The sequence below is a fragment of the Buteo buteo genome, chromosome 5, assembly GCF_964188355.1.
Source record: "Buteo buteo chromosome 5, bButBut1.hap1.1, whole genome shotgun sequence".
NCBI classification, from domain to species: Eukaryota; Metazoa; Chordata; class Aves; order Accipitriformes; family Accipitridae; genus Buteo; species Buteo buteo.
The window spans coordinates 24550608-24574966 of NC_134175.1; the positions used below are offsets into that span (position 1 = coordinate 24550608).

General features: G+C 41.7%; 1 protein-coding gene across 2 annotated transcripts in view; it reads left to right on the plus strand.

Annotated features, from left to right (window-relative positions):
- The window catches only part of KLF7 (KLF transcription factor 7), a 66253-nt gene extending 49102 nt beyond the window's left edge, over window positions 1-17151 (plus strand). The window contains exons 3-5 of one of the 2 annotated variants that reach the window (XR_012650446.1): window positions 562-685; window positions 7639-8758; window positions 16890-17151. Coding sequence is in view for 1 of the 2 variants with exons in the window: in XM_075028205.1 (XP_074884306.1) it covers window positions 562-685; window positions 7639-7690 (176 nt within the window). In the remaining variant the exon portion in view is untranslated. Of the gene's footprint in view, window positions 1-561; window positions 686-7638; window positions 15905-16889 lie in introns of those variants that run through there. The other variant, XM_075028205.1, reaches the window with a different exon arrangement.
- Window positions 17152-24359: the final 7208 nt, after the last annotated feature.

Genomic DNA, 24359 nt, shown 5'->3' on the forward strand with positions numbered 1-24359 from the left:
TCAGAAGCAACTAAAGAAGGTGCAGTCCTAGGGGGCAGTGGGCGTGAAAGCTTGAGGGGAACAGAAGTGAGTCTGGCCACATGGGGAGGTAAATGGCAGCTGGGGTAAAGCATGCAATGCAGTAGTGGTGGTCACTCTGGAGTGGTGCACAGCTGCAGTGTGTTCAGATGTTAGTACAGCCACTCACAGGTACCACGGTAATTCATCTGGTAAGGGTAGAGTGAGCTGAAAAGCTGGCTGAAAATCAGGCTCCAGCCACACAGCAGGGCAGGCATTTGGGGACGTTCTGAGGGCTTCTTTGAAGAGTAATTGACCGGCTTTGTTAGAAGTGGAAAATAACGTTGTGCAAGTATTTTACCAGCAGTAAAATTTGGGCTGGATCCATCCTCAGTACAATGCATCATAAGCCCTAAGTTGTTTCCATCCCACACTGGCCATGAATTGTGTGACTGGCTAATCTGCCCGAACGGGCAGAGGCGAAGGTGGGAGGACACACGGCTTGCAAGTTGAGTGCTCAGTAATCCTACTGCCACGCTGACTGTTCTCTCCTCCCCTCTGCAGGTGAGAAGCCTTACAAGTGCTCGTGGGAAGGGTGCGAGTGGCGTTTTGCACGGAGCGACGAGCTCACGAGGCATTACAGAAAGCACACGGGTGCAAAGCCCTTTAAATGCAACCATTGTGACAGGTAATGCAGCTGCCTAACACGGTGTTCAAGCAACATGTGGACTTTGTGAGTGGCATGGAGCCACCAGCTCCCCGAGACAAGAGACCTGGCTCCCGGCAGAGAGGCCCCTTCTGGCCTCCTGTCCCAGTGCCTCAATCCCCGAGCCAAGGAGGGCCCCTCCACTCTGGCCCTGTCCTCTCTGCCTGAGTGGCCAGGCAGACTGGCAGAGGGGCAAATACTTACTAAGCAGCCTAAGCTGTTTCCATCCCACAGCACAGAGAAAGATGTGGGACCGGGTGTAGGTCTGACTGAAACCTGCTGGTGTCAGTTGTGGGCACAAGATTCAGTCCACAGGGCAGCTCTTGTCAACACTCTTAAAGCAGAAAAGACACCCAGAGGGCCCTAGACCACTTCAGTGATGGACCTCTCAACAAAGCATCTCCACAGCTTTCCGTCTCCTGGTCCTATAAGCCTGGTGCCCTCACAGAGGCAGAGCTCCCTCTGTTTGCTCTGCATCAAGGACTACCCCAAACACCACTGCTGGCTGCTTGCATTTTGGCAGGGTGGGCCTCACAGAACCAGTGGGCCCCACAAGTATGTGGATGTATGACAGAGTGGGAGGGAGTTGTGCCACAAGTGCCTCAAATCTATAAGAAACCTCTAGGAAAAAAGCACTTAATTTCTGTATGATCACTGTCTTCACTTACCGCTAAGTCCAGGGCTCCATGCTTCCCCAGATGTAACCGGGGAGAGTCAATAAAAGACAGCAAGGGGCATAATTTTCAAAAGCACAAGAGTGATTTAGGCACATCTTACAATTCAAGTCCATGGGGTTGTTTTGTGTAGGATCAGTGATCTCTGCACATTCCTGCTAGTTAGCGAATCTTTTCCTACAGTTTTAAATCTCACCCTTGACATCTGTTTGATGTGGGAAATACTCTGCACCTTCATTCCATGTGGGCCCAGATTTAAGAGCCTGACAGGTGCCCAGAGCCAAGGTTCCTGAAGAGCCTGTCATGCGACAGTCCCCCTCTGGGCACTCAGAAGTGAGAAGCCAGTTTTGCCTGGTGAGCTGAGCACCCAGCAGCTCCCAGTGAGAGCCATGGTTGCTGCTGCTCACTGCTGATTCCTTTTTGCAGTCCTCACTGCTTTAGCTGCTTGAATGAATGATGAACTCGTCTGAAAAATCTGGTCATCCTTGCTTGGTGCTGAGCATTTTTGAAAGCTGGGTTCTTTGAATTTAGAAACAAAACCAAAAGAAAACCCTCCTCCCCATCCCCGATCCCAATTGATAAGAAATTAGGGTGGAGCAAAAGCAATTACCCCTGTAATGACTCTTGACAGCACTGACAAGATCGAACAATGAGCACTTCTCCCCCTTGCACCCCCCCAGCTGGAGACTGGCAGTGCCCTGGGTGAAACCTGGATCCACTGTTGAGTAATCAAATAATGTGCTTGCATCTGAACATGTTATCCAGCTAATCCTATTTATATATATTTTTAAAAGAGGCTTAAGAAAATTACCCATCTTTTTAATGCAGCACTAAGGTTCTCTGCTCTGATAAGGAAACATTTTGTAATACAATAAAGGCTCTAGGAAGCCTCTGGGTACACCAGAGCAGCAGAGAACATGCGTGGAGAGAGGATGTGTGGGACATAAACAAGGGACCCCATCCTTTTATGGGAAGGAAATTTGATCATTTTCACATCCTGCCTTTCCAAGAGCTTCATCTCCTTAAGTGCTCTTCTGCCCTTGTCTCCCCTCTTCCCATCCCCCTTCCCCCATGGAGGGCTTCCTCTTGGATTATCTTTTGTTTTATCCCTGGATTATTTTTCGTTTGCTCAGAATGGGGGACAGGATAAGCCAAGTAGGGACCTGTGGAGTTCTGCTTTTGTATAAGCACCTCTGTGAAGGAAAACAGTTATGTTCTCCGTTTTAAATGTAAAGCACTGCCTTTCTCTTTTCTTTCCTCTGAAGAACAAACTAACCATCCTGGCCCCACAAACACGCGCACACACGCACACACACACGCACACAAAGCCCCAGGGTTTCCGTGTCAGGACAGACAATATTTTGAGCACAGGTCTAAAGAAATACAGTCAGTATTTTCAACTCCTCAGTCTCTTTCAGCCCTTTGTTAAGTATTCATTCATCCCCCTCTACTATTATCCCTTCCTACTTAGGTTTTTTCTTTGGCAGCCAACTCAGTCACTGCAGTTAAGAGATATATTCCTGCAATCATCTAATGCATTTTCTGCTCTTCAGCTGAATCTGTAGATGAAGGAAAAATACTTATTAATAAGTTAAGACTGCTGGGCATTGTGCACTGTTAAACTCCATGCACATACCATCTGTGTGTGGTGGTAGGAAACAGATTTGTCTTTACTCTCCCAGTCAGTTGTGCAAGTTCATGGTGTGCCTGCCTGTTCTTCTTTCGGCCCACTCTGCCATCCCACTATTTTTCCTTCTTTTCTCATTCACAGATCTCTCTACTAACCACCTATTGCAGATGTCACCTCAAGCAAGCACTGAAACATGTGCCTAAATTTGTCCTTAGCTGTTAGGCAGACTTTTAAAGTTAAAGACCCTTCTTCCTGAGCCAGGGTTCCCAGCTGGAGAACAGTTTCTCCATATTTGAACTGCTACCCTTTATTGCACCCACCATTATTGACAGGAGTTGTGGTCACTCCCTCAGACATCCAGTCTTGCTACACTTTAAGGAGCCTTTGGAGTTCTTTTAACAACACTGACGTAGCACAAAACATATGCCTGTTGTTCAGAGGTGAAGGCCATACCTTGGCAATCAGAGCATGAAAGTGGTGATTCAAAGAGCAAAGAAAGGGGATGTTGTGCACATAGTCTGGCTGCAATTCCCTTCCCAGGCTGTTTTCAGATGTGTTTGTGTCTCTGACTTTCTGGCTGACATCAAAGGGATATTAAATATCCTCTTTGTACAGGTCAATTTTTAAAGCAAAAGAGATAAGAAGACGTGATTCTCTTCTGCTGCCCCAGCCCTATCCCAACACCATACAGCCCACAGATCACATTGTTAGTTATAGCTGGCAAACTACCACTGGTTTGAGTAGCACCATATGTACTGCAAATGGTGTGTGGTTTGGTGGCAGCAGGGGAGAAAGAAGAATCAGCAAAAGTGGTGTGGAAAGCAGTGTACAAGTCCCTAGTGCCTTCCAGATATCAGGGATGTGCTGGTTATTAGCATTCCCCAGGAATTTTGCTCTTCAGAAACACAGGCTAGGGTTATGTTCCTCACACAGTGCAGGCCCTCAGCTGTCCAAGGGGAAGAGGAAGACTGGGTAGTGACACTCACTTGTTCTGCATAAATATGTGTTTAGGAGATAGCAGCTTAGTGCTAGACTATTGGGGTATATATTCCTCTGTGTGTGTGTGCGCACTCGTGCACACATGGTTTTCTTTTCGACAGCAAGCTAAGAGCACACTTAGCTAGAATGAACACATCCCACAGTGGAGAATCCACAGCTGGTAAGAAAGATGGCTGAGCAATATATTCTCTTCTCATCATAGCGACCTTCCCTCTTTCTCCTGCAGAGGCTTCAGTGCCGAACAGTACTGTGTTGCTAAGGAGATAGAGCAAAAAGAGAAAGGAAGGAATCATGTTTGGGAGCAGGGATTACGTATCACACATTACTGTATGACTTTCAGAATTAGGGTATCTTATTCTAGCATAAACTGTCCTTTCTAGGAAGAGCTGGTCTGGGGGAGAGATGGTGGGGAAGACTGTGATGGGCCCACGTACAATGTGCAGAGCTGGTGTTTGAACTGGAAGAAGCGTAGAGCCAGAGTTGTGGAGCAAGGTCTTGTCTCACAGGCAGGACTAGAGACCAGCAAGCTGCTGTTTTTTAATTTGTGAAGGAAGGAGTTTCCCTTGACAGCTTATCCTGTGGATCCTCTTCCACTGCTGCCTGTAGTCCCAGAAGGAAAAAAAAATGTGTCCACTGACCAATAGCTTTTTTTGGCAGTGTGATTTAGCTGCAGAATTTTGTAGGGATTGTTTTATTGATGAAAATAAATGTCCACATCCACCAGCCTTACCAAGAGATAGAACTAACCAAATTAGTCAGCAGGAGAATGTGAAGAATTAGTATTGTACCATTTTATTAGCTATAAACTAGCAAATATGGTACCACTTTATTAGCTATAAAAATATTCTAGGGCCGAAAAATATACTAGATGCTAATACTGTGGTTACTGATGTGAAACAATGTATTGAATCCACATTTTTAACAGATCTTGCTGTGCTGTGACTCAGCATACTTTTTCCTGGGTTGCATGTATAATAGAGACAATTGGAGAGGAAAAGCCATGCTTGGGTAGTGGTCTTACGACTAGTCCTAGACTGAAGTGCCAGCTGGTGCATGTCTTTTTGGCAGCCACTCAAGCTGTTGTTTTGTTTTGGCAGCCCTTGTAGCCAGAGCATGCTGCTTTCTCAGTTTAGACTGACGAGAGAGATGTTGGTCCAAGGATGTATTTTGGCACCCTAGGGCTAGAAAATTCTAGCTGTGCTGAGCCTGCTGTGTTGAAAGCCAAGTGTCCATTGTCAGATTCACGTCTGTCTCGCTGTGCTTCATGTAGGAGCTTGGAGGAATGCAGCCTCCGTCCTATTTTGAAGTCTTTCTTCTTAATTTTTGCCACTCTGAAGGTATTAACCCCCTTGTAAGCTGCTACAAATCAGTAGAGAACAGCTGACTTGAGCAGAGCTATGCACATCCACAGAAGATGAGTATCTAGCTTTTCTTGCGAAACTTGCCTTCTTACAAGGTTTCTGTGTCTTAAAAGTGCACCTCTTGATCGCTCATCTATGTGTGTAGATGCAGATAGATTGCCCGTGCAGGGGAATACTGCCAGCAGGACAGAAAAGATCCCCTAACTATTTAAAATCTCTTCATTTTTATAGTTGTTCTCTTTCTCAGCCTTTCTCTGCTTAGGGTGTTTATCCTCTGGGTGTTTGCCTTTAGATTGAGTGTTCTTTTTTTTATCTTCATTTTTTGGCTTTTTTTACTGAGGAGTTCAATTCATTCTTTTACCTTCTTCTTTCTGAAAAACACGAAATACTCAGCTACTGGTTTCTTGGAAATACATTCACTGCCCATGTATGAGCTATCCAGATTCTCACAATAAGCCATTTGGATATTCTTCAGACCAGTATCGGTGGCTCTTTTATACTCTAAATCTGTGGGGCAGTGAAAAGACATTCCAGGCAAGTCAGTTCTGGAAGTAGCTTTTCATGGTGCCCCTCAGAGCCTACAAAACCAGTTTTCTCAAAAGCCACAGATATGTGGGGTTTGTGTGATATTTATAATAGATGTTTTTTGGTATTAGTAAAAATAAATAAGCCAGTGTCTTGTGGCTTAGGGTGGAAAGAAGACAAGCCAAGATTTGCAGGGAACTTGGAAACCTCACGTTTTTTAGTGCTCAACTTGAAGTATCTAGTAGAAGTTTAATTTCTGAGAGTGTCTGAGTCCTGCCACTCTGACAGTCAGGCTCCATTTTGGGGCTTTGGGGTAGGCAGTCCAGAACCACTGCCTGCTTATCCTGCAGTTTGCTCTCTGGTGCCGTACATATCTTTAATGACACTGTGACAGTGGGTGTGAAATGGGTTGGTGCTTTCAATCCCATTTCTAATGGGTATGAAGTTGACAAAATATTCTTGCTTACTGGCAGTCTTGATAAAATGGGGTATATATTGAATGACGGAGAAGAAGAACACTTGTCCTCCTGAGAACTTATTCCCCTGATCACTCTGACAATATCTTCGTGAAGTGCCTGAATTTGGGCTGCTGTTCCTGCTGCTGTGAGTGCCCTGCAGCACGTCTACTACAAGGCAGCTGTTTTAGAATATTAATTCCTGATTAACTCTTTGTGGGGTTGCTCTTTTCCTGGAGTAAGTGTGCTTTATTCTGAGTATCCTAACCCACTTCCCAAGTGGATTAAGTCATTTCAGAAGAAGGCATTCATAAGCCTTTAGAGAGGTAGTTAATCAAGAATACATGCTTCATTTCAAATTCATGCCCTACCTTATTCTCAATTAACTGCATGTTTAGACCAGCCCTAAAACTCAACTAGTTCTCTAGGGTTGCCACTCTAAGTCCGTCTCATCAGCATCCATCTACATGTTCAGAATGTCAAAACATTACATTTTCTTATAAGACGGAGAAAAATGGCTTTGTGGATAAAGAACAGAAGTTGAAAGCTGAAGTCCTGGCATTTTTTTTCTGGTTTTACTATACTTCTTGTGTGATTTACAATTTCCTTGCCTTCTCTATCTCTCAATTTTCACTCTTACAAAATAGGCATAATACCTTATCTTCTCTCAACATCCTTCAGGGAGACAGTGCTCATCAACATCCACATATTACCACCCAGATTCCCAGCAGAGAGAAAGGGAGAGATATGTAGCCTGATGGATTGTCAGCCTCCAAATTCTGAACCACCTTTCCTTCCAGTTTGGAATTAGAAAAGAGAGTTCAGCTTTCAAATCTGGCATTGTACTTCAGTGCTTGTTGCAACTACTGGGCACTTGAGAAAGCTGGTGGTTTTTTAAACTGGTATTGCTGAGTACTTGAGCAAAACTGACTTGTTTTATTTTATTTCTTTATATGCACACACACACTTACAGTAAATATTTTATTTTATACTACAGATGCACAGATGAGCACTCTTCCCTGATGTTTGACTCAGTGAAAGAAGAGGGAGGGAGGGAGAGGAACAGAGAAAGAAGGAGAGTAGTCTGTTTAGCTGCTGAAGAGCCAGGATAGTTGGCCATCTGTGGTCACAGAGGTCAATCACACAGGATTTGGTGGTGATCCATGGATAATCTAAGGAATGTCTCTAAATTTGGATATATATTTCCTCCTGTACATAAGGAGGAAGGAACAGGAACCCTGTTTTCCCAAATTCTGTATTTATTTCATTTCCCACTTGCTTTATTTTGCAGGTGTTTTTCCAGGTCTGATCACCTCGCCCTCCACATGAAGAGACACATCTAAAAATCAGTCAGCTTGGCATGGATGTCATCTGAACTAAGTGTTGTGAGATGAAAGTGGAACTCAAGTTACAATGCACTACCTTGCAGGAGAAGAGAACTTGATCACATGTAATCCTCTGTACAGAGACCACACGCTCACACTGTCGTGCACCCAATTATACTTCAATACGTACATCGGTTCTTTATGCCTTGCCCCAGCTGGATGGGAGAAGATGCAGGCGAGGAAATGGTGTAGAGATGAAGTCAATGAGAAGGAACAATTGCTTACAGTACTTCATCCCTCTTGGATTTGTTTCCTGTTTTTGCCAATGGAAGTCAAAGAAAACGGAGGAGGCTTCCCTGCAGGTGGACGGCAGTAGGAGGGGCTTATTTAACTTGCTTCTCAATGCAACTCCATCGGAGAATATGTCGTCTTGAAGTTGCATATTTGTAGCACTAACTTTCTTTTTAAATAGATGGGGGGAAAACAATGACCTAGAAAACCAAATCCCAGTTTGGTAGCCAAAATTAACCTCTTGGTTCATTTGTTCTTTGTCTGAGAATTCCTAATGTTCAGTGCGTCAAACTTCTCACAGACACTTTGACCTGTCTTGGTTATGGTTCTTCTTCCTAGAACTGAGCTATTGAGATCCTTTTAAGTCAATACCAGTGGCCTTAATGGCAGTAGACTGTGGAGTGACACTTGTGACACAAATATCCTCTTTTTGGCCTAAGTTTATGTAGACTTCACGGAGGACTATATTTTTGTTGGTTGTTTTTATTTTAATTTTTGTTTTGGCTATTGCACAACATATGCACTAGGGACTCTGGAAGCTGCTGCCATGATGGCTAAGTGGCCAAGGGATAAACCCGTGAGAAACAGCACCTAATATCTCTGTAGGCCTCACCTTATTGCCATAGCTAGGACTTATTATTTGTTGAACAAAAAACTTTAAAAGCTTATTTGGAAGCTTAAACATTTTTTCTCTTTTCTCCATGAACAAGTGATCTTCAGAACTCCTTGTCTTCACCTGGATATCGGTCTGGGACTGGCCACACAGGCATGACTACAGGATTCCTTCCGCACCATGTGAGCATGTTAGCCACAGCCCACAGTGACTTAGTGATGAATTATGTTGCTTTTTCTTGATGTTCTTCTATTAACCAATTTCAAACATTAGACTTTTGTTTGTGTAAAGAGCACCTGCAGACATTTTAATTTAAAGATAATGTTTGTTAAGCATCTTACAAAAAAACCCAAGCCAAAAATCCTGCTCCAGTCTCTGAGTGGGAAATCGAGAACCTCTTCCAAGTACAATGGCTTCATTCAGCGTTAGCCTTTTAAAGAAATTATCAAAGTCCTCCTTTTCCATTCATCAAGTTGATGCTGTAGCCCACTCCTATATGAAAAAATGTAACAGTGGGAACGGTGAAGGAAGGGTTGGATTTTACATACAGCAGTGAGCCTTTTCCAAATGATTGGTCTAAAGTATTACTAACCTAGAGGTCCATTTTGGCCTACTGTGTGAACCATCAAGGAGAAGTGGAGGTCTCATGCTCACCCTTCAGTCCTATTGATAATATGATTTCGTGGGCTCAAAGTGGATTGAAGTCTTCATTACAAAAGAAAAACAAAAAAAAAGTATCTTAACTTGCATTTGAAACTATTTGGCACTGGCCCTGACTCCAAAGACTGCATTTAGGACCATAAAAATGGCCTATGCAAGCAGGCAGGTGGTCATTAGGTTGTATATTTTGTATATTCTGGGACCATCCCTACAAGATGTGTCTAGAAGTGAGACAAAATGGCGCGTGGTCCACAAATGGTTGCTGCTCTTTTATACTGTATTAGCCAACTGCCCTTCTTTGACTGTTTTGACTCATTGACTGTTAAATATTTCCCTTAATTTATGTTTTGGGAGGTAAAACTGTACTCTTAGGGGAAAAAAGAACAAACAAGAAACTCAATAGATGTTTAAGAGCCGTCACCGGGATCCTTGGCACTTGAATTCTCAGCATTTTGCAACCTTTGGTTCCAGTGAGAGATTGAATTTACTCGAAAGATGCTGTTTTTCCTCACAGTTTTCACAAAGCACTGTGACTGTCAACTGAACACTTTGGGGACAGGGGGGAAATACGATGTCTGGCCCATATGGCATGAAATATGGACCAAAATCAAACCATCTTTTAGGGACAATGATGTAACATTCGTGATAAGAGCATGAGAGAGAGCAAGAGAGAGTGAAAGAAAGAAAAAAAAGAGAGAAAGAGAGAGAGAACGACAATTGAGTTTATTCCAAAGATTTAAAACTAACTATACTCTATATGTGTATATATATATGCTTATATATATATGTATACATTTAAAAATTGCGGAGCACTGCTTGCTGACAATCTCGTATTTCTCTACTTCTGTATTTGCATACTTTTTATGGCCATTCCACCCAGCTGTTCCACTGGGACTGAGGGCCCTAGAATCCAATTTATGTTGGAATATATAGAGCATCCTGCCAGATGTCTAATGGGAACTGAAACCTAAGCTGTGTGAAACTGTAGAGCATCCAGTCAGTGCATTAGATTAAAAAAAGGATAAGAGAATCCTAGAATTTCATTACTGTACTGTCCTAAAGTGTGTGCTCTCGAACCCGCCACTATGATATTCATTGGCTGTGAACCTGCATAAATATCCTCCTTTGACCTCTGAACACACCTGCCTTTAGACATGCTGTCAGTAGTCTACAAACCTTAATAATTAAGTGACAGTTTAAGTATCAGACTCCATTTAAAATTGAAAAAATCAAGCAAGACTGTTTATTTACTTCCAGTTGTCATTTATGGCCTTGTTGACATCTTATTTAAATATGGCAGAACAAGGGCCCCATGGAAAAAACCATGCTGAAATATCTGATTATTTTGTTCTAGAGGCAGGCCTACATCTAAATCATGGATCCAAATAACCTAAAAAAACATAGAGAAAAGGGCAATAGGAGACTTAACCAGATTTAAGATTTCTCAGGCTCTCTCTGTAGCTGGTTTTGAACTCTGAAGCCAAATTTTGAGCTTTGGGACCATCTCTTCTGTTTGTAAAGGGAGATACTTTTCACCTGTATATGTGGTATACTCAGTCAATCTCTGGACTTCAGTTTTGGGGTGCTCATATGCAAGTGTCTTAGTCATTACTAAAATTTTGAACCATACCATAGCTGGTATTTTGTAGAAGGACTCTCAATTTTGGAAAGGCATAATTAGTAACACATTCCAGGATTCGTTTTTTACAATGACAAGTTTTGTTTCTTCGCAGATATTTTAAGCTGTGCACTTCAAACTTGTCTAATCTGTTATAGCTTGATCCTTTTTGGGCCTGTGTCTCCTTGCTGAAGTTGTACAGTTGTCCTCTATTTGTAAACTATGAGTAGAAACAGACTAATGAGGAAACACTAATCCTCTCTGTAAGGCTTCTTGGAAGCAAACACGTAAATAGATGATTTGGTGACAGCTGAGGACCAAGTTATCCAGCTGTGGAAAGGAGAAGCTTAACCTTGTTTCCTTCATGCTAGATTTATGCCTATTTGCAAAAGAGAAGCCAGTATAAGAAAGTCAGATTGTTGTTTCCAAGGCCATGGAACTATAGAATGAGAACAAATTGAGACAAAATCGTCTACATAGAGGAAGCAACTAAAGCTATTTTTGTGAATAGCTAAAATTTTGGAGCAAAGCAGTCAGTCATAGAATCATGCAGGTGGGAAGGGGCCTCCAGAGGCCATCTTGGCCAACCTCCAACTACAGCTTGTTGCTCAGGGCCATATCCAGCTGAGTTTTAAATATCCCCAAGGATGGAAATTCTACAACCTCTCTGTGCAAGCTGGTCCAATATTTGACCACCTTTACAGTAAAAAAAAAAAAAAAAAAAAAAAAAAATTAAAAATCCGTGTGTCAAGTAGGAATTTTCCATGTTCCAACTTGTTTTCATTGCCTCTTCCACTATGTACCTCCAAGAAGAGTCTGGCTTCTTCTCTACACCCTCTGTTAGGTATTTGTAGACAGCAATAAGATCTGCTCTTACCCTTCTCTTCCTAAGGTTGAACCATGTCTCTCAGCCTTTCTTCATCCTGGAACCTGATGGTCCTGGTGTTCCAGAACCTGATCTCCATGGTGGCTCTCTGCTAGACTCGCTCCAATATATCAATAATTTTCTTGTAACGGGGAGACCAAAACCAGACAGAATATTCCAGATCAAGATGTACTTCATATGTTACAGTGTTGATGTAATTTATTTATTCTGGATTTTTCCATTATCTAATTGAGACAAGCTATACTCTATGACAAGATTTTATTTTGAAAACTGACTTATGAAAAACCATTTAGGAAGTGCCAGTATAAAGATTTTTCTAATCAGATTTGCTGAATCTGTGTATAAAAATATGCCTATAGAAGTATGATTTCTCTACTGCTAGCTCAAGGCCTGGCAAGCAAAATTCTGGTTTTCCAACATAATCACTGCTGTCTTAACTTAAACAAAAAAATGTATTGTTTCACTCATACTGTATCAAATATAAAGACACATGATGCTGTATTTTAATCACTTTTTAAACCAAAACAACACTTCAATGCATCTTTGTTCTGTTTGGTTTTCCCCTTAGGAGATAAAGAGCAACCTAAAATATCACATGTATTTTATAAAGATTGGTCTAACAGAAAAGGGGATTCCAGAGTCCAGAATATTTTTCATTATCCCAGAGTTGTTCTTTTTCAATAGCCAGTACTCAGTCCAGAAAATTTTATTACCTGGATAAATAGGCAAATGAAGAAGAGAAAGGACAGACTGGAATCCTAGATTCTTTCAGTGTCTTGGACAAGGCCCTGAGCAGTCTGATCTAACAAAACTGTTTTTTAAACATAGGGTCGAATTAGGTGACCTCCAGAGGTACCTTCCAACATTAATTTTTTTGCGTTTCTATGATTCATTTCAGATCTCTCACGAATTAAATGTGTACTGGTTCTAGTTCTTCCCAGTCTTGTGCTGGCAGAACGGACTGTAGGACAGGTCTGTAGGGTTTGTCTCAAACTCTGATAGTTTCATTCTTATTAAACTTTATAAGGCTTCTTCATAAGGGAGACTTAGAGAGGAGGAAATCATAAAAAAACCTCAAACCCTTAGCAAACCAGTTTGAAGCAATGTCATACCATGAGATGTGTCACAGCTGCAGGGACCAACCAGATATTATGGAAACAAGTTTGCTAGCCTGGAAGACCCATGTGATGTCTCAAAAAATGGTTTCCAGGACCTGAAATCTAAGCCAACATATATTTCTACAAAGGTGAACATTCTTTTTTTTTTTTTTTTTCCTTCATTCTTATTTTCCTCAGACTTTTTGGAATTGGGTTTACTTTTTTTTTAGGCTAGCACATTTTCACTTAATACGTGGAAAGCACTGACCAAACACTAATGGGGAAGAAGAACCTGAATGCGAGAGGAGCCCCCAGGTCCTTGCTTTTGGAACTGTTTTGACTTCAGGAGTAAAACATAACTAATCACTAGGGTGTATGGCTAAAGTGGAGTTGATCAATATGATAGTTGCAGTGATTGAGTGTATCTTATCTGTGACCTTTCTGATACCTACAGAATCAGGCTTTCTCCCTCATTTTTACCTGGCCCTAGATAATTTGGGCTTTTTAGCTGCCTCTAACACAAAGGTTGCTCCTCCTATTTAACATAGTTTGTTTATCTGTGTACAAAAGAGGTCATAATTGGTGCTTTTGACAAAACTGATGAAAATCCAACTTGCTTAAGTGTTTCCTTTTCTCTGCCTGTTCCCTTAACTTGTGTCAAAATCTTTACATTTAAAAAATAAAAAAGAGGAAAATTTTGTAAATAATTTTATTTTACTAGGCCAGCACCCAGTGGATCAAGGGCTTTTATTCTTAATTTCATCCAGGACTTGGCACATCCTGTCATTCTGTCCAGTAAGACTGTTTTTAAGCTTTCATATCCTGGGTGATGCCTCTAACCCAACTCTCTTTTAAAGTACTTTTTGCTGATTTCAGATAGAATTGCACTTGCAAAGATCCCCACATACCAAGAACAAAAACAATGCTTGACAATAACTCTAGTTAACTCTGTCTTGAAAAATGAAAATTATTTCCTCCCAAGATACTACAGCTACTCATTGACAAGTCTTGCCTGTCTTTCATTAGCATTAAATCTATGCCTTCTTGAATGATCATTTCCAGATGAAGCTTGGATATTCTTCTTCCTTTTGTCACATTTGTGTCTCTTTTTATTAATAGTTTAGGGATGACTACTTCAGTCTTTCTCCTCTGCAGCTCTACACTGGATTCAGCGGCAAGATTTAGCATTCTAAGAACTGTAGAATCTGGCCTACTAGGTACTAAGATCTATCTTATAAAGCTGAGACTTTCTTCCTCCCTTAGAAGAAGAAGTCCAGGACATACTTGTGCTATATAAGTTATATATATAATGATATACTTGTATATATAAATTATATACATAAAAATGTGGAGATGGAGGGGTAGGCTGCCTTTATCACCTCAAGAATGGGTTTCCCTACCTGAAAACTTTCAAATGCAGGCGTCATTTTTCAAACAGGGTTTTATAGTTTTCCTTAATGCTTGTTAATGGCATTTTTGGTGTAATAACTGAAGTTGTAACTCTTCGCAATTTTCAAAAATGAAAGCTTTGATGATTTTTTTTAAGTGCTTTGGTCCTAACTTCTATATACTGCCAGAAAACAGGCTCTCCACCCTGACTCTGTGTGGGTGTGGATGTACAACAGTATACCGTATATACCTACACAGAAGAGGAAACCGAGCTACTGACTTACAGTTTGTAGTAGCCAAACGTGCCTATTGCTTTGATTTAGGGAGGGCACTTGCTGTTGCCACTGCATTTTAGGAATCATTTCAGCTTCTGTAGGAAAGTTTTCAACAATGCTGGGAAATACATGTTGCTGTGTACTGTGAATGAGTAGGCTGCAAATTTGGGGGTTGGGAGGGGAGGTGGGAAGGGAGGGGAATGAGGGCTTAGCATGTACACACTAAAAGTGAAATAGAATGGACAGAAAGGTGACAATTTAGCCTTTATTGTTGGGCTCTTGGGGAAATGAAAAGCTAACATGCAGTCCCTGGAAGGCCTGATGGCTGAAGGGCTGATCTTTACTTTATATTTTGCAACATAGATTTTACCCGTCGCTCTGTATTTTAAACCCCAGGCCTGTCAGATTCTGGAAGTAGCTCAAAACACTGGTTTAAACACTACTTTGTTACCAAGGCCATGTCTCTACCAGGGAAGTTGCCCTACATTAAAATACCAGTCTAGCTAAAATCACTTTGTAGCTGCACCTATTACTTGATTGCCTGGATTGAGTTTGCATTGGCATCCTATGCAGTTAAGCTGAAGTGTAAGAAATGCTTCAACCAATTAAGATACCTCTACAGGAAGGTTCTTGCACCAATTTAAATACCTGGTTTTGCAATCACTGCGTATAAACCATGACAGCTTTTCTCTTAGAAACAAGGCCTTAGTTTAACTTGTCTACTCATCTAGTTGAAAAAATAATAATAATGCAGGCTGAGATTTTTTTTTTTCTTGCTTTGCAAAGTGGCCTGTTTTCTTTCTTGTCCTTTGAAACCTTTCTTGCTCTCTACTACACATTAAAGTTTTGTTTGGGGGATTTTTTTTTTTAGCAACAACAACAAAAAGATATGAATGCTCCCTATTTAAAAAAAAAAAAAAAAACAAAAAAAAAACAAACCAACATTGCTTGAAGGACTTTCATTTTGCACTATAATTTTTCTTTTACCAGATGTGTCTGACAAGTGCATTTTGGAGATGCCCTCGGTCACGTTCTCTCAGGCCTACTCTGGTATTTCTAATATATCACAGAAGTACCCAATCTTGTAGCCCTCAGTTCTGCCTTTTTTTGACATTTTATTTTTTTTAAGCTTTTTATATATATATATATATATAAATATATTACTTTGTCAGTTTTTTTGCTGTACAAAAAGTCTTAAGATTTAAAAATATTATTTGTATTATATGATGGTGGTATGTTAATGTTACAAAATTATTAATGAAGAAAAAATTTATTTTTGTTACTGGTCTGTTTCATAATTCTTTTTTAAATTGGTATATTGTAAGATATCTATGCAAAAATGTTATGTGACGCATTTTTATTTAAGAATGTAATATGTGTAATAAACAGTAGAATGTGTTTGGCCCGACAGTGTTTAGTGTGCCTTGTATATTATTTCTTTATGAAAACTTCTGTGAACAGTGAAATGGCTTTTGAGTATCAGCTAAGGCTATGGTTCTGTAAACAGTTATTGACATAAAATGTATAATTTCTAAGTATGCTTTAGCTTATCAGAATCACATTTTTTGATTTAAATAATTTCTTTTTTTTAATGTATTTTATAACAGTTCAAGTGTTGCTTATATTCATGCCATATCAGATGTTGCTTTTGGAAAAGATGTTCAAGAAGGAAGTTCTTGTTCTTAAAAGCTGACCAGATTTGGCTTGTAATACTGCTTCTGTTGGAGTCAGTGACTTCTGTTATTTAACAGTTTACACTGGTTGAAGATTTCAGCCAGTATTATTTTTGTAAGAGACACAGAGAACTCTTGCATTGCATTTTCCATGCCTAGCTTTAAACATTTGTCAGTCAGTGGTCAAAATAGGACTAGACTTGGAGGCTCCTGAGCGCTAGTGCTATGCTCTAGGCCATGTATCAGGCTGTCTCGCAGGAGTGCAGTATTGTTCTCTTTCCCCCGCCTCAGTCATTTAGTCTCCCTCTTTAATGTCTGCAAAATTGCAAGCACAATTGAATCCACCTGGATGCTCAAGTACTAAAAATGTATTTAAGCAGTAAAAACAGTCATTCTGAGCACAATTACTTTGCAGTGTCATGGCATAAAATGAAATTACTTTTTCAAGTCAGGCCGGTATCCCTTTAGGTTTTTGCTGTCTTGTGCTCACACACTGCCGCAAGCTCAATGGGCATCGCATATGAATATCCTGTAGGGCTCATCTGATGCCAACTTGCTAGCTTTTATTTCTGGAACAACATGCCTCACTTGCCCTGTTGGGAAACTTGCTAGGACTGTTTATGGCAGACAGACAGAGCGCAGGATTCCCCTCCTGACATCTGCATCTAGAAGCCAGTTGTCCATTCTAACCTACTCATTTATACTCCCTCTGTAGCTAAGGAAGAGAAACATATCCAGAGGTGACTGACTCCAGGGGATGAGTTGAATGCAAAAGGAGCTGAGGTGATGTCAAGCATTTCTGGAAAGCCACACGGTAAGTTGGAAGACAAAAGTTCCAGTGATGCCCATGGCTGCTCTGGTCACTCAGCTTGGACCAGATGTTTGATGATGGACATAATTTGTAGTGTTTGGGTGTATGTTAATGAACACCTCTTAAGCACTGGAAAAGGGCTCAGCACAGGTCAAAATTTCGGGCTTGTGTTCCAAGTGGTCAAAACTGCACAGTGCTCTGGCTGCTTCAGTGTGGCAGTGACATCTTGGTGTCACATTTACAGAGTGTGAGTGAGTGAGGCAGTCAGTTGTCAAAGAGTTTTTTGCATTCTACCATGAAAATACAAGGCTGACAAAAATGGTCTCTTTGTTGTAAATTAAAGTATTTGTATGATGTATGTATGAATGGAGTTATGTATGATATAGAATTCTTTCTGCGAATAGAATTTTGACTTTATAGCTTTTTTCTTGTAGAGACAAGGTCCCAATTCCTTCACTTTCTCTCTTCTTTGAAAACCTCTGGAAGCTTTTAGCATCTCACCTACCTTGAGCTTTCTGACAGTTATATGTCTGTATGTCTAGGCAAAGATACCTCTAGTGTAAATTAGTCCTCTGCTCTCCACCTGTGAGAGGGACTTCCAGAGAGCTCTGGAACAACCTTTTTGAAGAAAACTTTGGGGCAGCACAGCTGGTTCTTTGGCCTGTATTCAACTGGCATGAATTGGAGGGAAGATTATCAACTACAGGTAAACATATAACCAGTTTATTTTCCAGGAACTTTCAGAAACTACAATGCTTTACTATCACACACTTCCTCTTAGAAGTAAGTAGGTTATTAGTCTGCAGGAATAGCTGTCAGACACTTCCCTGGGCTTGAGGCCAGGGAAAAGAGATACTGTGGAAGAACTCCTTGCCTCGGAAATTGTTCAGGTAGCACACAGTCACACACTTTGGGCAACTCCCACTGTCGAGATGCAGAGTTCTCTAAGGAAAGAAAAGAAAAATTTATTCACTTATGGGGTTAGACTGCATATGACCATCCTATTGAGCTCATCTGATGCAAACTCATCATGTGCAAACTTTGCATGACTTTTCAGATATAGTTCCTCTCCTTCAGATGCATCTCAGCTGAAGCAGAGAGGGGCTGAGGAGTCCTTACCCCTTTGTCAGGCTGTAGGAGGCTGAGTGAGCTCAGCACTGTCTAGGCATGACTCCGCAACACATGGCTATCTGGTGGGCAGCTTACTCTAACAGAGGAGGTTGCCAGATGCATTAGTTTCCTCAAGTATCTTCTTTTCCAAGCTACTTGAGCTGAAAAAAGAAAAATGCTTCCTATGAAACTTAGAAATGTAGATTTTTCTCCTCCCCTCCTTTTTTTTTTTTTTAATTTTTGGCTTTACCTCACCTTTTTCTAGTGAGAGTAAATAATGACAGCAGAATTAAAAGCAAATGGAAGTGAGGGTTTGCCACCTGAATTATGCTATTTTAGTGCTTTTTACAAATATTTGTATTACTTCTGGGGTTAACTGTTTTTTTAAAGATGTCAATCAGTCTTGGTATGAAATAAATAGTTTTTCATGAACAGTTTCTGACCACCTGGCTGGAATTCTTTCCAGAGGCCCAGTCACAAGCCACATCTGCTGACTGAGAACTCACGTGCCTCATCATGTACCTCAGTGGTGCTGAATGCTGATGAGGGTTATTGGAACTATTGCTGATAGGGGCCTTCTGTGTCCATGTCTTGTCCATTGACTTAAGTTTTCTGGAGATCTTTTGTCTGAAACCAGAACAGACACATCCTATTTTCAGAGACCATTCCTCATGTACCCCTGTGCATGGTTTCAGATTCATTGTCTGCTTATGTTCTGGCTGGTTAATGTTTAGGTGTATCTCAAGCTCAACTTGAGTTCCCAAAATAATATGGAATGTTGGGACTAGAAACCAGAGTTTCAATCCAGGCAAACGCCTTCTGGTCTGAGGCTCCTGTCTAATATTTCTAATTTACTGAGGTAATCAAAAGGCACTTTTCCCCTCAGGATCCAGCTTAGCTAGTGTTAGCAAACCTACGACCACTACTAATCCCATAAGTAAAGAGAAATATGGTCAAGTGATACCATTTAAAAAATATTTTGGGATATTCAGGAAGGATCTTTGAGAAACAGGAACTTTCCTGCCCTTTAGCAAAAGCCTCTACCCTTTTGACAGAAAGCTGCAAAATAAATACAAGTTCCTAAAATTCAGTGATGAGAACATTGGCCTTCTGATGTGAATATTTTGGTCCCTAAAATATACATTTCCTTCCACCTCTTTCATGTGACCCTGAAATACTGTGGCTAGCTGATGATGCAGAAAGAGCTGCTACAAGGAAGGTAATTTGGAAGAGGAAGGAGGGCACAGCCCTCATAATCAGAACAACCCCTAATGCTCTGGGAAACAGCAAGAGCTGCCAGAGTATAACCTAAATACGGTTTGTGAGCTGCAGCACAGAACGGAAGGTCTCAGCTACAGATCTTTATCTCCATGTAAAATCACGTAAGTAGCTCCAAGGCATCACCACAAACACCCTGAAATCCCAAGTAACTGTTGTTAATAAACCTTAACTGTTTCCCTTCTGCTTTGCTTTTCTGATGCTTATCTTGCAAAAAATTCCCTGAATCCTCTCGGCCCACTCTGAACCTCCCCATCTCTCTCCTTTTTCAGGTTTTTATGCTGCCAGATGGCAGTTTCCCTTCTTAGCCCAAGACCAATATTACCCCTTTACATTTAACTGATTAATTGATATTTAATGATTAAATTATTATTAAATGATAGATTAAATTTTCTTCATTGTGAAGGATGAGTTACAGGGAGCTAAAGTGATCACTGTTCAGAGACCCAAGAAATAAAATTGTGGCTGGGTCACTGTGCACCTCAGAGAATATAGCTTCGTACTGGTGAGTGAATGGTATGACACCCAAGGAACGTATGTACTTGTCAAGTAGAGTCCTCCGCTTGCTCAGACACCCCATTCCTAAAAAGCTTGTGAGGCGCTGTGCCCAGTCCCCAGCACAGCACAGCCCGGGTTAGGAGAGAGGAGGTGAAATGCTCTTCCCCGCCCCGCAGGGGACAGTCTGCCGCCCTCCGGAGAGGCAGGGACCGAGGCGGGGGCCTCTTGGGCTGCTTCATGGCCGAGGCCAGAGGAGAGGCATGGGGGCCCTCAAAATGGCGCCTCTCTCCCCTCAGGTCTCCTGGCAGCAGGTGACCTGTCCCCTTGGGCACCTTTTGGCATTGAGTGCAAGCACCAGCCCTGCTCAGTGCCTGAGCAACTGGAAATTGTGGCAGTGACAGCCGGTGCATTAAGGTTGAAGGGAAGTGCAGGAAGAAATGTTCTCCTCCTGTCAGGTGGGTCTTTTTCCAGCATGTGGAAGCCATGCCACCCTCTCCCCGTACAGTGATTCTGTCACCCTTCTGTCTCCATCCCATACTACTGTTTTGGTGTCCCTCTTGCAAAGCTGGCCAGGCTTTCTGCTGAGCCATGAGGGTTTTGTTTTCACAGTACTGGTAACCAAAGAATTATAAAATGCCGCCATGTTCTTCATGGTGGGGATTGCTATTAACCCCTCATCTGCTTTTCTCTCAGCATTTCTGATGCTGGGTGCCTGCTCTCCTGAGCCATGGCATGGATAAAAATCAGCCACCTAGGCATCCACGGGTCACATTTTCATTAGTAAACTCAACAGGGCCATAGCCCAGTTGTCCATACTGTTAAACTGCTGGTATGGCCCCATCAGACACCTCCTGCAATGCCACCTGGGTATGGCTCAGGGCTAGCAGGTGCCTAAAGGCAGCCCAGACATGGGCACTGTTTTGGGACATCGTGTGGGGAAAGATAAGAGATTTCAGTGGTGTGAGACATAAGCCATGCTGAGCCAGTCAGCCTCAGGGCCAGAGAAGGCCCTAGGTGTGTTTACTTGTCCATATGAATACCACCAGCACTACCGTACAGTGCCGTTCCCTCCAGCAGCTGCCGTTGGGCTCTTTCCATGACGACAGCTGTCTGTGAGGAGAGTGCTATGGACTCCTGGGAGCTGTGTCACTGTGATCAGGTGTTGCCCGAAATTAACTGATCTGTGGGGTGAGAAGGTAGCTGTGCTGCTCTCTGAACACAGCCCCTGGCAGCCAGGCTGCTCTGGCTTGGTGCCTCAGATGTCCGTCATGGTGCAGAAGCTTCAAGATGGCGGCTGTGCTGACAGTAGCCAGGGTGGCTGCCAGGCTGGGCAGACCTCCTCCTTCCCCTGCTGCTGCATGTGCTTGGTGGTACTGGGCAGCAGGAGGTAAGCGCATGCTCCAGAAGGAAGCTGGCCCACCATGGTGGGCAGGCGAAAAAAACATCCACAGACTGAGCAATTTTGTTCAGCCCCTGAACAAAAGACCAGCCCCTGGGTAGTTGCTGCCTGACAAACTTAAGGAGAGCAGTTTTCCTTTTGATGTTAGTGGGAATTACATTGTACACATACCAAGGGGAGAATGTGCACCTAATTAATGAGAAATCACTGGCAGCGAGTCACTATGTCAAAAGGGGTTTGGCCACTCATCCCTCACTCTTCAGAAGGGCCCCATTTCCACACAGGGAAGGACTTGCTTGGAAGCGGCTTGAACAGATGAAAAATAGGGAACAACTCTGAAAAAATTGCTTGTATGTTTGTGTCGATTTAATGGAGAAATATACACTCAGATTTAAATGCCTTCTTGATTTATTGTTTTTTACAGAAGAGAAAAGGATGAATCGGACACTGAAGACAAAACATACAAAGAAAACCTCAACTCAAGTTCGGTTTTAAATAGAGCTAGATGTTAGCCGAGCTATATGGTGAGGAGCTGTACCAGGATTTGGAAGTGCCAGATTGTACCTATGCGACAGCAGACATTTTAGGTAAATTTAACTAAATATCATCATCTTGTATTGGCTCAGTTTTAGTGATGTGCACTCCTTTTTCCTCTATATGCTCCGATGTAGCACAAGTATAGTATGCCCATGGAATTCAGTTGCTACATGGCTCTAGCAGACACACAGCAAGGTGTTAATATCTGCATAAGACGTTTTGCCTGGGTGATTCTGCTGTGAAAGGCTAATGCTGGTTTCCTCTTTCCATGGGGAGAGTAGAGATGGTAGAATTTCAAACATTAGCAATAAGCAGTGGGGAGAGGGTTTTTCTTGACAGTAGCCAAGCCTAAGGAGGACAGTTTGAACTATTATTTGTTATTACTGAATTCTGTGCTAAATCCAGATTCTAGGAATTTACAGCCTAGTCTGCAGAGGACTTGAGTTGACTTTGACATTAAGTTGGGAAAGGCATCTCTGCTTGACCAAGACCAAATCCATGTTAACTGTAGCCATTGGTTACAATACTCTTTGTTGTAAGTACAGCAAGCAGTTTTCTCTCAGGCACAGAGTAACTTCATTACTCTGTGTGCTGATTTTTCTGAAAAGAATGTGTAAATAGTTTCAGAAAAATCCATGATTCCAGTAGAAGGGTGGGACCCTCAGACAGCTCCATAATTTTCATTTGTCTGATTATGGTGTCAATTATCTTACAGTATGATGGGACTGAAAACAAGGAGAGTCTGATGCCAAAATCAGTTTCTGCTCATGATGTTTTTGGTTTTGCTTTGTTTGGGGAAAAATTATGGCTGGTGAAAATACTAGATAAATCAAGGAAGTTTATGATTCTTCCTTCACATGCCATGTGCCTCACACTTGACCCAGAAGAACTATTTGAAACGGATGACTAAAACAGTCTCTGCACCACTTAAATTCAAGGCTTATTGAGTCTAACTGCCTTTAGCTGTGCCAGGCATCGCCAGCTGTGGAGGTGGATACACATCTATTAATAATTGGACTAACATCTATTTTGTGTGCTGGCAACTGTCAGAGTGAACAGGTGATCACCATCAGCGTGATTACCACTTAATGTGTTGTTACCCACACATGTGTATGTATTTATACATGTATATACACGCATGTATTTAGGGATATTCAAGTTCTTATGTTCCCTCCTGACCTTTCTGGTGGTACCATATCACAATCCTCAAGAATATTCTCCTACCCCCACCCTTATACTTAAGCAATGTGAGAGGACAGGAACAATGCTCTTCTGAGTGTAATACTAGTATGGCATTAAGAGGCCTTGTCTGCCAAGCCAGATATTCCTGTGACACTGTAAGCCCATCACTTCAGTCCAAATTCACAGGTGGAATTCAATGCTTAAATATCTTTATTGGCATTGGGAGGCTTTAACCTCCCAATAACTCCCTAAACCAGGAATGATAGCATTCCTCTACAAGACAGAGGTACCTGCATTAATAAGATTATCAGATTCCAAAGAGACAAAGGTCCCAGACTGACTTCCCTGGTCTCACCTGCCTGCTATTCTGTTTATATCACCATGTCATTCCTGGTTAATATCACCTTCAATCAAATTATATCCTTTTAAGCACCAACTTATCCTTAGCTGACTGCCAAACCACGAAGTGATAGCTTCAGTGACAACACCATGATATTCAAAAACAGTAAGTGAAAATACTGCATTACCATGGTTCTCCTCCTTCCCTGCCTTCTGTTCTCTATTGTATTCTTTATTGGATTTGTGTGATGCATCACACAGTGGCTCTGTGTGTTCTGGGAAGGGCCAAGCATGTGCTTGCAAACTGGATGAATTCTCCATCTCAGTAGGACTTGTTTCTTTTCACACAAAGGCGTGTAAATTTAAGGGAGCATATGTATGTGAGCCTTGGCTGAGGCCATACTGATGTATGCACTGTGATACTGATACATATTTTGTGATGCCAGTGCACCTTTACTCTCTCATCTGGAAACTGGAAGCAATACTAACAATTCCTTGTCAAGGGTGACTGTGAGGATCAAACATTTTGAGGGGGGGAAGTAACTGTTAAGAATATTATTTGTTTGGTAGTAAGCAGATTTTTTTTTGGTGTACCCCTGAATCTCTGTTGCCATAAAAGACAAAAATGTACCACAGTTCTGTAAGAAACTCTGAGATCAGTGCTAATACACTGTGACCCACTTAGGAAAAAAAAGAAGATATGTATGGAAGAGGTTGTATGCTATATATCCTTGGGAGTGTTTGAGAGCATCAGTGCATACTCTAGTCTTCTTGTCTCGGAGAACTGTAGAGTGCAGGCATTGAAGTTCATGGTCCATAGATATATAGTGGAGGAAAAAGGAAATTAGGGTATTAGGTAGAAGTTATTCAATCTGATGTTTTTGGAAAGAGAGATCATCTCCAAAGAGAGGAAGATGTTAAGTTCCACTGTGTCTGAGCAGGTAGAATTTTTATGGATCACTCTTCAGGGATGAATACAGAAAATAATGCCTTTTTTCTGAAAAGTTAACCCTAGCCTGGTGTCTGATTTA